This window comes from Thunnus maccoyii, chromosome 1, assembly GCF_910596095.1.
Source record: "Thunnus maccoyii chromosome 1, fThuMac1.1, whole genome shotgun sequence".
Classification (NCBI taxonomy): domain Eukaryota; kingdom Metazoa; phylum Chordata; class Actinopteri; order Scombriformes; family Scombridae; genus Thunnus; species Thunnus maccoyii.
Genome location: NC_056533.1, coordinates 232,684 through 246,743, shown reverse-complemented (window position 1 = coordinate 246,743; position 14,060 = coordinate 232,684). Strand labels below are relative to the sequence as shown.

The 14,060-nt window shown below is 37.9% G+C and overlaps 1 protein-coding gene across 14 annotated transcripts in view; it reads right to left on the bottom strand.

Moving 5' to 3' along the window:
- celf1 (cugbp, Elav-like family member 1) overlaps positions 1 to 14,060 on the bottom strand; it is a 137,556-nt gene that overhangs the window by 17,402 nt on the left and 106,094 nt on the right. For all 14 annotated transcript variants that reach the window (XM_042417724.1, XM_042417731.1, XM_042417740.1 and 11 more), the window contains 4 exons: positions 11,293 to 11,480; positions 10,524 to 10,606; positions 5,868 to 5,916; positions 4,663 to 4,797 (listed from right to left, as the gene is read on the bottom strand). In XM_042417724.1, coding sequence (XP_042273658.1) covers positions 4,663 to 4,797; positions 5,868 to 5,916; positions 10,524 to 10,606; positions 11,293 to 11,480 — 455 coding nt within the window. The remainder of the gene's footprint in view (positions 1 to 4,662; positions 4,798 to 5,867; positions 5,917 to 10,523; positions 10,607 to 11,292; positions 11,481 to 14,060) is intronic.

Here is a 14,060-nt window from a genome sequence, read left to right as displayed (position 1 = left end):
ATTGTCCTCTTCCCCCTCTTGCATAATATATTCATCTCTTCCGGCTAAAATGCCACTTTCCTGATGATATATTTTCAGGTTCTGTATATTCTTTTCTCTTTTTATTTATAGCGTGCATGTTTGGCTCAAGTTTATACACAGTCTAAAACACTTACATAAAAGTCTTATACAGAAATTATGACAGAATGATGTATATTCATGAAACTTATAGCAACAGCCACTGCTTCATTTTAGTATAAATATGATCTTCAGAGTAATGTCTACCTCCAGCAGCAGCTTAAGCAGTCAAAGTTTACTTTCTTAAATCGGCTTCCACCCACTAACATCCATCTGATTCTAAAATTAGTTGGGGGCCACCAATTCAGGATTAAAACTGAATAGTTTTAAAACAGGTTTTAAAATAGATAGCAGGTTAAGAGAGTTCAGCACATTTCTGATGTCTTTATCAGAGGTTTAGAGTGGAACTTTTTACAGTATTCCTTTGATTCATAAAATATTTGGTTGGTCTGCGGGTCTCTTAGCTTGTAAGAGGTCTCTGACCGTTTCTCTGTTTTCATGAATGTAGCCTTCTTTTCTATCTCTCTTTTAAGGAGGTCATCTAGATGTTTGTACTTTTTATGTTGTTTTCTTGATTTCAATTAGGGATGGATAAAATATTGTGGTATAGTAAAATCTAATGAGAAAGACTTGACAAATAAAATAATCAGACAGGAATTTTGGCTAATCCAATGAACTAAGTATGTGAGAAGTGAATGCACATTATCACATTGATACCAAATCCATATTAAAATCACTCCAATAAACACAAAGTTATTCAGTCATTAATGATTTCATCAAGCTAACCTTACGTAATGAAGATTCAAGTCAAATAATAGTAAGCCAAACAGAAAAGAATTAAGCCACCAATTAAATACATCAGCCTCAATTAACAAGCATGTTCATTATTTGGCAGCACTCTCAGCATTAACAAGTTATGTGTGTGATGTGTGTGTATGTGTGTGTCTGCAGTTCTGGGAAGTAACTAGTTACATGTAACGGCGTATTATAACTGAATTACAAAATAAATGTGATTGTAATCTGTTACAGTTACTGAGAAAAAAATGTGTAATTAAATTACAGTTACTAATGAAAATGTTCGTGATTACAAAGGGGTTACATTCGAATATATTCTATTTCCAATCCAATCTAATCCACTTTATTTATATAGCATGATTTTAACAAACACAAGGTTTCCAAAGTGCTGCACAGCAAGATAAAAAACACAATAAATAGCACAACAGAACACAATAAAATGATGAAGGACACAATAGGATAAAATCAAATAAAATAAGATAAAATAAGATAAAATCAAATAAAATAAGATAAAATCAAATAAAATAAAATAAGATAAAATCAAAGAGAGAAGAGGTGGGTTTTAAGAAGAGATTTAAAATGAGACAGTGAGGAGGCCTGTCTAATGTGCAGCGGCAATCCATTCCACAGTTTTGGAGCTGCAACAGCAAATGCTCGTTCACCTCTGAGCTTAAACCTAGCTTTAGGCACTGTCAGAAGCAGCTGGTCAGCTGACCTGAGAGAGTGGCTGGGAGTGTAGGGGTGCAGCAGCTCAGAGAGGTAAGGTGGGGCTAGGCCATTCAAGACTTTAAAAGCAAATAAAATCATTTTAAAATGAATCCTAAAATGGATGGGCAGCCAGTGGAGTGAAGCCAAAATAGGTGAAATATGCTCTTGTGCTTTTTGGTAAAAAGCTTATATTCATTCTGTTGGTTTGCACCTTTTCGCCATACAGGAATGCCTTCTTTTGGCTTATTTCCAGACAACATGAGGCAACACTCAGCAAAGCCACCAGATAATGATGATAGGTTAGACTTTTTGAGTGGTAGTGCATTTCGCAAAGGTCAGATGGCAAGCATGGGCTGTACTCAGTGTACAGCCCACGCATTGCGCAGAGGAACAGAGGGCTACTTTCCACTAGTTAGTTGCTTTTAATGTAGGTTAAGCATGTCACAAAAAGACGTTGTGAAGAGCAGGAGGAAGAGAATTCAGCTCAAGTTCAGCCATCATTCTCAACCCAGACACCTATTGCTGCATCAGTTTCTCCTCAACAAGTGCCAAGTGGGGGGAAAGGGCTGAATTAGCAGCCACATTCATGTAGTTCATGAATGTGGCTGCTAATTCAGCCCTTTCCCCGTTAGCAGCAGCATTTGATTTAGCACGTGATTCTCCAGTGACGACATCCAAGAACTGACTGAATCGTTGGACTATAATCAAATAATGTCAGTGTTGAACATCAAGCCCTGTCATCTCCCGCTGTCCACCATCAAAAGTAAGCTAATTTACAATTTTGGACTATAGTAGCCTATTGCCTATTTCAATATTATTGTTTACTGGGTATATATTTGGTTGGGTGTACAACTGGATTGTATGCTGATGTTGCTGTGTCTACCATCTGTGTGTGTGTGTGTGTGTGTGTGTACGTGTGTGGTTTATGTGGCTGCCGTGCCAGGCTATGTTCAAGTGTCATGTTGGTGCTGGTGTACCTCTATCCATACGTTTGATCAATGATGCTGTTGTGTCTGTGTGTGAATATGTGGCTACCCTGCCAGGCTAATGTGATGCGGTTAATGTTCATCTTGGTGCCTATAACATTACCTCTGATGATCTATAGGGCTTGTATGATTGAACTGTGGTGCATTCAGGGAAGTATAGTTGTAATGGCCTATTTTGGTTAACATATGCATTTCAAAACCTATAAAGCATAATTGCTCTTGGACAGGCTAGGCCCACCTGATTTTCTCTGTGCCCACCCACACTGATTTCTGCCTACACTACTGACTTACAAGGAGCTGTCTCTACATCTAGACAGGCTCTATTCATTCGGCAGTATGTGCTCAACTTAGCTTTACATCCCAGTTTAAAACAATCGGAAGATCAGCGATTCGGTTCCCGGCTCCCCCAGTCCACATGCCAATGTGTCCTTGGGCAAGATACTTAACCCCAAATCGCTCCTGATGGCTGTGCCATCAGTGTATGAATGTGTGTGAATGGTTAGTTTCTTCTGATGGGCAGGTTGGGACCTTGCGTGGTAGCCCCTGTACCCATTCAGTGTGTGAATGGGTGAATGTGATTTGCAATGTAAAATCGCTTTGAGAGGTCGGAAGACTAGAAAGGCGCTATACAAGTACAGTCCATTTACCATTTTTCGACTTCTTGTTGTTCAGCAACATACAGGATCTCCTCAGCTGCATTCAGACTGAAAACAGCACTGTGTAAAACAATACAAGGGGCTGTGTTGGTGGGGGCTTGCTGTTTAAAGTGCAGGTGTTACAAATCAACTGGTTTTCCTGTTAACTTGTTACCTTTGTTTATAACTGTCAGGTGTTTCTCATGGCGACAGCAGATGTTCAAATCACAGAAAGGAAATGTTGCTGACCTTGCAAATGCCTGATTATGATTTCATATCATTCATAATTTCATAGACTTGACTATCCATCTGATTAATGGAGTTCAATGAAACTGTGGGATCAGAAATATTCTTAACCATATTTTGATGTATTTTCTTCAAAATAAAAACTCCCCACCCAGGTTTCGACACCAGGTGTTAAATCTAAAGGAAAACTTGCAGTACATTGTGCTACACCACTGAGCAATGCGGCTTTGAGAACTACCTATATACCCAAACACACAGCCTATTTTGAAGCAAAAACAACTGTATATTATCTTTGGGTTTTAAAATGCCTCTGCTAGATTAACTTGTGACCTCTGTTATTGCAATGATAGCAGCCACACAAACCCAGTTTCTTGCACCTCTGAAGTTAAACATTTTTCATAGATCCATAAACCATCAATAATCTGAATTAATCAGATGGATAGCCTAGCCTATGGAATAATGACTGATATAATAACATAATAATAATATCACAATCAGGCATTTACAAGGTCAGCAACGTTTCCTCTCCATGATTGGATAACAAGTCAACAGGAAAAACAATTGATTTGTAACAGCGGTGAAACAATGAAATACGATCCAGCAAGTCCAGTTGGAGTAACAGATTTTGGCATTTAAAGTCTGATCAAAAAAACTCTGTATAGCGGTTTGTAATATTCACAGACTGGATTTTACTCTCTGATTTTAACTCTGGAAAGTTATCATGATGCAACCCTGTTTACCAGTGTGCACATGTGACATGTTTGTGTCCACGGACCTCCGAAAAAAGCCTGAACAGAACCGTGTGCAAGTCCATGAATTATACAGTGACAGTGACAGCACACTATGGTATTGAGGGAAAGATGAGACAGCAAGTACTCAAAACAAAAGTATAATGTTCAGTTAAAAACGTTCACTTGGAATTTACTTATTTTAATGAAACAATAAAAGTCGAAGTAAATACTTAAAAGAATAAAGATCTTTTTGTTTTCTTAACATTTGACCTCTTTTTTCTCTTTTTTTTTTTACCATATTGGAGTGGAAGCCAGGAATCAACAAGAACCAGAATCAATTAGCAGAATCGGAATCAAGAATCGGAATCGATAAAATTCAAACGATACCCTACACTAGTAACTAGTATTCTGTAACCTATTACATTTCAAAAGTAATCTTCCGAACACTCAGTGTGTGTGTGTGTGTGTGTGTGTGTGTGTGTGTAAGAACAGAATATGCCTTACCACGGCTGAGTCCATCAGGGCCTCGAAGTATTCGGCACTCCTCTATCTGTCCGTATGGTGAGAACATCAATCTTATGTCGTTCTCGTTACATTTCTTGGAGATCATTCCAATAAACAGCTTCCTGTCCTCCACTGCTGTATTCAGCACAACACAACATCAAACACACCTGCTCTGTGTCAAGGTAAATGGTGCATTACAACACTCAGCATGCACATATGTTTAATAGTGGCTCTTTTGTAACTTATGCCATCAAAGAAAGTGGGCCATCACCATATATATTGACTTGCCTTCTGAAAGTAATTCTGAAACATCACTGAGGTTTGGGATAATATCTCCTAACAGCTGAGTTCTGCAAGGAACTTTGCTCAATTTACTTTCTAAATGTTTAAAGCCATGCCCACACTAATGTGGATGAACTGAATGATGCAGCTATTTAAAGTGAATACATTTGAAAAATAAACTGAAAAAGGAAGAGGGAATTTAACCCTTTCTTTATTGTGTTGGTCTTTCAGCAGGTGGAGGGAACCTCACTTCAGAGATTAAAAGTATTTTCTGATGTATCCACATAAGTATAGACACAGCTCAGATCTACTAAAAGGAGAAAAACATGCAATAATGAAAAGTCATTTTTAAAATAGGGAATATTTCAGACAAAATGGCACGACAACACCAAACTGCATCATACTCAGCTATAAGCACAGGAGCCATTTTGCCCATCAAGAGAGACAGAAGTAGTATTAAATGTCTAACTGTTTAATAACCAGCCACAGCCTCTGTCTCATTCAGATCACTACATATGCCTGCTATAAGTGACTCAAGAAACAAATCAAGAAATTTTGTCACCATAATGAAATACTGGCTAATGAAGAAAACCTGTGATGTATGTCACAAACAACAGTGGTAGTCACTGAAGTATGACAAATATTGATCTACCTACCTACTGAGATTAACTATAACCAAACTATATTCATTAACTCACAGGTTGGCAACAGCACCGCTCACTCAATTAGCATTTCACCAGTGTTAATGATGACATTAAACAGTTTCAGAAATCTAATTAGATTGAAAACTTAGATAACTGTGACTGTTTAGAGTAATATGCTTTATTAGGGTTATCATAATTATTAGCAAGGGAATCAACACAGAGTTGTCTGCTAGTATGAAAGGACAGAGACAACAGACAGTAATGATAAAAACTCCTTACCATTGTTTTTCTCACTGTCGGCTGGCTTCATCTGGATTGGGTGGTGCATCTAGACAAGGCAACAAATAACACATTAGTACTCCTAATGATAAAAAATGTATGTCTATGTTGTAATGCATTTTCGTAATGTTGGCTAATAGATGAGATACCATGTCTGTGTGATAATGTTTCAAAGATGGTTTGTATGCTAGATACATACTTGTTTGGTTTTCTATCCATTGGTAACTGAGGTATTCAGACTTTTTAATTTTTGTAATTTTGTCAATTTCCAACAAATAAAAGCTATTTGTGTAAAAAAAGATGTAACATGTGATGTAATAATAGCAACAAACGCTGTGCTTGATATGACACATGCACAAAACATGCAAAAGTTAGGCAAATACACACAGGTGTGTGTGTGTGTGTGTGTGTGTGTGTAATGGAAGAAAAAGGGAGCAAATGTGTATGTGTGTGTGAGCGCACACACGCGCGCACGCGCGCGCGCGCGCACACACACACACACACACACACACACACACACACACACACACACACACACAGGAAGAGCTGCAAAATGTTTACTTTATTCAAAACATATATATTCCATAAATCCAAAATGATCATTTGACATTTTTTCTGATTTTAAACAGATATTTCAGATATAATTTTACCAAAAATACATCTAGGATTATATTTAATATTTAAAATTCAGATATGGTAGATTTTGTAAATAAATGTCATGAGAAAATAAATGAAAAAATAACCAGCACTACTCTATTTGAAGCACCTGTCTGCTGTCAACCATTTTCAAACTTCATCTGAGGTCCTGTAGCCCTGTCCTCCTTTCAGCCTGTGATTTTCAGTCAAGAGTGTCCTGCAGCTAATGACATTATGCTTCAGCCTTTCTTTAAACCTTCCCAAAACTTTCACTTGTATTTATACTTGTATTTTAAATTAACTCATGAAGTTAGAGCTAGACTGTTCACTATGACATCAGGGGCTGGTGTCACAAAAGTATTTTAGACTGGTCTGTAGTGTTAAGCCAGTCTTAATTTTGCTCATAGATTAGTCTAATGCAAGTTAGACTGTTTCACAAACATAAAGACGAACATAAAAAATTAGACACCTTACCCCTGGGCTAACTCAGGCCTAGGACCCATGTTACCATGGTAACAATCAGTGACACCAACTGACCAGTAGCACCCAACAAAAAAAAGAGGATCACATTTCTTTCTTTGCATCTTGTACCATGTTTTTATATCTTTTTGAACGTCTTTGATGCCCCCCTCAACTGTGGGATTAACACTGTTCACTGTCGCTGCAATTTTTTCCATATCAGTTTTTTTTTATTTATTTTTTTTTTTTTATTGTTACACTCCACTAAATTTTACAAGTAAAATGTCCTTGTAACTGTTGAATTCCTCCAAAAAACACATATTTTCTGCTGGAATAAACAGAGTTGAGCGGTTGGATGCGGTCACTCATTGGCCATTTTTTTTGTTTGAAAAAGATCTTAATTTACCCAGAATTCATTGTACCGTAGTCCTACTTAAGATAGTCAAGAACTAAACTGCTTTGTGCAATGGATGAATTTTGATGTCTATCTGAATTCTGACTATCTGTTAAATCCCTAGTCAAAGTCTATCTTTGTGAAACCGGCCCCAGAGCTCACCTGTGAGCCTGCAGTTCCAGTGGTAATTTAGGGCTCTATTTTTAAAGCTATAATATGTAACTATTCTGCATTAAAATGTCTAAAAATGACTAGACCTATGTTATGTATTTTGTTGAGTTGTGTACTTACATTATGCCAAATGTTTTCAACAATTTTCAAACCCAGAGAAATCCGTAATTTTAATCAAGGTAACAGTTCATTTCATTTGGTCACCTGTCAATGATATACCAAAGTGTATACATGCACAAGATGCATGCATCAGCATTGTGGTTGTCCACCACAATGGCATCTACCAAAGAGTATACGCATACAAGATAATACATCGGCATTGTGGAAACTGTCATAAACTGACTTTTATCCAGTTTTAAGCCACATTTTTACGATAAACTTTTTGGTCGTTTTTACTATATATAACTATCATAACTATATGAAGGATTTTTGTCATCGGACGTCTGGATCTTAAGTTATCAGAGAAACAAGCTGAGCAAACATTAGCAGCAACTCGGCTTACACAAAGCCCCTAGCAGACTTCCTCTGTCTGCTGAACAGTATCGGAGAAGCACTGACTTTTAACGTGAAACTGCTTTATTCAGTGTTTTTACTGGTTTTAATCACCGAGTCAGTTTGTTCTGGAGAGGAGGAGACCTCTGCAGATAATTCAGCTTCCAGTAAAAACTTCCTAAACGATGAATACTGTAGTAATCCTAACCTGGAGAATACGGGTGCGCAAAAAAATTGATTCACAGAAGAAACACGATTCTATCTGTGCCGATTCAGAATTGATTCAGAAATTCCAAGAAACAATTCACATTTTTCAGTCTTGCCATGACGCTGTTTTCTATTTTTAGTTAGCTTGCTAAATCCCACAGATGGCGCAATGCCCAGACCCAACTCCAGGGGCAAGAGGGAAGTGAAGTGTGTGTTATGGAAAGACCACAAGCAATGGAGTACTTGACAGAAAAACAAATACAACTTGCCCCATCGGCAATGAAGGCAATCATTTGAACATATTTTGGATTTTATTATCTCGAAGGGAAGAAGGAGCTTGACAAGACTCAAGTCATTATCAGGCGTTGCAGTGCACCTCCGCAGATTTGTGTGGTTGTGGGCATATTTATTTGTAATTGCTGTGAAACAATCAGAAAATAACATTTTATTCCTCTCATCCACCGGCTTTCTTGCAACCACCGCTCGCTTTCCTCATCCACTCTCTAGCTCGCTCGACCACTGCTTCTCTCTCTCTCTCGCTTTCTCTCGTCTTTCTTAAAATGAATTGGGAAGCCATCAGCAAAGCCTAACTTTACTTCTTACTTCTCTTCCTAGTAATGTTTTTGTCTTTCTTCATGGCAGGGTTGAACAGCGTTACAGGTTACATTTCTCCAAAAGTTGATTCTAGTTCAACTTTCTCACAGCGCCCCACAATTTAAGTTATTATTTGAAGTTTTGCACTTAGCAGTTTATCTTTGCAATCATTTTGATTTTTGTATTAAGTATTCATTTTACCCTTTGTCTCAGGGCTGCCTTGGTTTCCTATTGACTGAGTGGACTAAAAGAAAATAAATCTTACTCAGGTTGACATTGAGTAGTAAATGTTTACATTTGATTCAGTGTGATTAGTCAGTGTGAATCGTGCACCCCTACGGGAGAAGCTGGTTGTTTAACAATGAAGACAACAACTCCCACGTTCCAAGGCTACTTCACAAGTCATCAAACTCCCTCTTTTGTTACTGTTTTGATTGAGAGACCCCTAGCAGCAGAAATTACATATTGTGCGTTTAATTGTGCAAGAGTAACGACAAGCGCAAAGTTTCCTGGGTGCACAGACTGAGCACCAGCTATTTTGGTTCCTGTATGTGCAGCAGTGGAATACAGATGGAGAGTGTGGTGATTAATAAATACACGTACTCTATTCCCACCAGAATACCAACAACTCTCCTTGCACTGCTTCATTTGAATGAGTGTTCCACTCATTTGCACCTCACCTTGCTGCACTCTGCACCAAAATGCCAGACAGATGGGCAAAGCAAATTTCAAGGTCAAAAAATGTCAAATTGGAATAGCTCAGCTTGTGATGGTTGTTGCGGTGTCATGTCAATGGGGCCCTCAGTGTATTATACTGTGTGTTAAAATTAAATGATTGTTTGAAATTGGTAAAATACTGGTTGGAACAATTCACTTCTGGCAATTTCTCAAATACATCTGTACATGTTTGAGCCCAAATACGATCCAGAATATGCAAGGCGGACAACATGAACAACCCATGGAACCACCATAGCAACAATCTTACCTGCAAAGGCTACGAAACAGAAGGCCATCTGTGCGTGAACAATCACAAAGAGGAAGTACAGGTAACTTTGCAATCGAAGCATTCAGAGTAGGCTGAAGCTCTGGCTTTTGACTTGAAAGGGGCATTTTTACATATTTTACATATGTTAACATCAGATTTTGGTACTTTGGTGTAGACATCTGACATTAACAGTATTAAAATAATGCAAAAAAAGTATAATATGTCCCCTTTAAGCTCATCAAAGTTCCACAACAGTAGTACATTCCATGTTTAATAATTTTTCAGAACTGTACTCATATCAATTCAGTCAGTTACTATCATGAAACCATTGAGAGATTGTTCTTAAAGAATGCATGCATCCTATTGCATGAGACAGGCAGTTTGATGCTTTTCATGTGAAAAGCAGCTATGGAACATACTGCCATTCTTTGTTGATGAGAAGACAGTAGAAGGCAGGAGGGAAGGAAGGAAGAAAGGAAGAAGTGGGTGAGGAAGAAAAGTAACAGTATATCTGATTGCTGAATCAGCGCCCACACTTCATGGAAGCTAGAGAACCCTGTATTATGACGGTCTGTTTATGTTCACAGTCCACGCTCCACACTGAAGCTGCATCCCACCTTTAGTGCAGCTGTTAATGGTCAGCCACAAAGAAGTAGTCCAGGGCTTCCATATGAACCAGCATGCACTGAAAGAGCAGATTAAGGAGGCTGTCACCTACCCCTGGCAGAATCTTCATGTTGTGCAGAGCATTCTGTGCTTCCAAGGCTGATTTGCGAGTGTAGTACGTTATAAAACAGCAGCCTGCCAGACGAATGAAAAAGACACCAGAGGTCCTTATTAATAAGAATAAAAAAACAATAATAATTATATAGGAATTATTATTAACACAGGAACAAACAAGGATACAATGTAATCAGTCATGATACAATGTTAATGTAAAAAAAAAAAAAAAACACTGCTACATCCTTAGAAGTATAATGTGCACAGCATAAGGAGTTTTACTTTTTCTAGTCCACTAATGTTCAGCAACTGATGTAACTGATGTACATCAGTTGAAATGTAAATTGGTCTTTCTTTAAAAATATGTTTTTCCCTATCCTCAAGGAAAATAAACAAAACACAAAAACAAGCCAAAACATCCTTTTATCTGAAAAATTGAGTTGTTCAGAAAAAGAGAAAAAAAAAAGAGGTTGGGAAGTGGTTTATATAGTCTTTATCACACTGATAATGCCATGTTGGCCAAGTCCATCTAGTTGTGGCTACAAACTGAATATTTTTATTAAATTTGTTGCAAAGTGCAACCCGGTGAAATGACACACTACACTGCTACATTTAAGGGTTACATATTTGACTATTCCATATTCATACAACATGCCATTTTATTGTTGCATAATGCCTCATAATGCTAGTTTTAGTATCCTCTATTTCTTAATTGTACACTGTAATTTTTCTTTCCTGCATATGTGTGTGTGTCACTACAGGCCGACCTTTGCTCTGTGGTGGATTCTGGCTACGGTCTCGGAGAACATTGATCTCATAGACAGCTCCATACGGCTCAAAGAGCTCACGAAGCTGCTCCTCGGACCAGGATCGTGGAATCTGGCCCACAAACATCTTAATGGCATCCACGTCTGGTTGGTCGGGGTGGTCCAGAGATCCATTCATCTTCTTCCCTCTACAAAGACAAATATTAGTGCATTATATGGAGACTAGAAACAAACATGTTGATTCCCTATATTAACTGCAACAACTCAACAGCAGCATGTTGGGTAAATGTGTCAAATATAGGGGTGTAACAGTATGTGTACTCATCCCGAACATTATGGTTCAGTGCATGCCGTCATATGAAGAATACACTCTATGACACAAACACTTAACTGTCAAAACAGTTTAATAATCCACTTACTCTGACTTGCAGAACAATAATTCTAGAACATGTTCCACCCAAAACATTTTGGCAGCACACCACTCAGCTGTAGAATGCTCATGGGTGTATGGTAGCTGGCTAAGCCAAAGTAGCCTGGTTATTCTGTAGTGTCATTGCCATCAGAATGACAAACAAGAGACCCATAACACTGACCGAGTGCAACACTGTTATTAAAATATGCTCCAATATCGCCGTAGTGAAACAATACCACATGTCCCTGTCTCCCTCTCCTCTCTGTGATGGTCTGCTTTGAGTGAAGCCTTTGAGTGAAGCTGTTTAGAACAACAATAACGACATTTGATTTCTGACATGGTGAGACAGCACGTCACAAGAACCAGTTCTAAGAAAGAAAAATGTAGTTAAAAAGTATGAAAGTAAAAGTAGTGGTTTGGTCCCCCTGACTGATATTTTTTATTTAACCAGGAAGTTCCTTGAGATTGAAATCTCTTTTCTGAGGGAGATCTGGCCAAGAGAAGCACACCACTTACAGTTTAAGCAGAAATAAAACACAACATAAGTTATACATACATCAAACACACAAGGAAGAGACTAAATCCAACTCAAATAAAGCAGTTGCAATTTTCAGTTACATGGACTTTTAACATGGCTTCAAATTTTTCCATATTTTACCTATATTATTATATATGACATCATTAGATTATTAATACTGAAACATCAGTGTTAGAGCAGCCTGTTACTGTTGTAGCAACTGGAGGTGGAGCTAGTTTCAACTACTTTATATACAGTTAGACCATAAATCAGCATAAAATAGCTGTCAGCAGGTGTCCTGACTCCTTGCAAGAAACAGAAAAGTTTTCCTTTTCCACTGTGGCACAACTAAACTGTTTCAGTAATAGTTTTGGCCAATGAGCCATTGTTGGACATTTACATTTTTCAATGTAAATGTTTTTTTCTACCTCACCTTTCTTTTTTTCATTTCTATGAGTAATCAGATAAGTATACTTATCACATTAAGGCAGGTATTTATTGAAGTGCATGAGCAAATTGTAGAAACGGAGGTGTACATTACTTAGTTTTTAATTTCTTTGTACAAACACAATACACGATCCTTATTGATAAAAAACAGTAATATAGGGCGCCCAGTAGCTCTGGTAGAGTGTGCACCTTGTATCAAGGCTGAGTCCTTACCGCAGCAGCCTAGGTTTGAATCCAAGCCCGGGCCCTTTGATGCATGTCATCCCCTCTCTCTCCCCTGCCTTTCCTGTATCTTTCTACTATCACTATCAAATAAAGTGGAAATATATAGAGTGGAAGTTATAAAAATGCCACGATGAGAACAAGACCAAAAAAAATGTTGCTAAAGCTTTCTTACATTGCTGCAACATTTTTACGCCTGCTGTTTTATCATGTCATGCTACCTCCATTATTCACTGCCAGGTACCACTTCCCAGCAACAAATTTCTGCTAACACTGGAATGCCACCAGAGGATAGGCTTTCAGACTGTCAAATGCTCTCAAAACTTTGGGTAGCTTGTTAGTAGAATACAAAAATGTATATGTATGAGGCCTAATGTCTGTGCCTGATGTAGTGTGCCTGATGTAATGCTGCTTCTGTACCATTAAGTCCACTGTCACCAAATTATTCTGGATGGTCTGTACTATCGAACCACTGTAATCTAACTCATTTTCAATGTTTGTTGTGATTTAGTGTGTTTTTACATATTCTTTTCTTTTAAAAGATCCTCTCAATACATGTTTTAAGATATATAAAAATACTCTCTCTAAAAATACTCCAAAGGATTTTCAAAGCCATGATTGAATATTTAGCTGATTTCAACGACAACTCAACTCTTGAGAGATTTCAGAGCAAGACATCTCCTTGAGCAAGACTTGGTTAGACACAATAACAAACAGACGGGATCAAGCAAAAGGTAAAGAAAAATATTTTATTTCTCTATATGGTCCTTTCCATAATGTTGTCAGACACTTATAAACAATCTGAGCCTGTCAGTGGCAAAAACAAGCACTTTTAGTAGACGTATATTGACGGAGTGCTATTGCCCCATCGAATTACATTGCAGCCCGTTTCGTAGCTGCCGGCTACAGTGCTTTCACTCAATACTGGACCAATTTCAAAAATTGCTGTTCCCATTAGTCACATAGACACAAAATGATGGGAAAATATGGTTCAGGTTGAAAATACCAAAGCTTCATTCGGACAGGATAAACATTACATGGGGAGATGGGGAATAAAATATTCACTGTGCTCCTCAGTAATTTAACTAATTGTTCCAGATTACGTTTTAACGATCGCAAAATTATAGAATGTGGTCTGTAACAGACATGGACATGGACTTTACAACCACT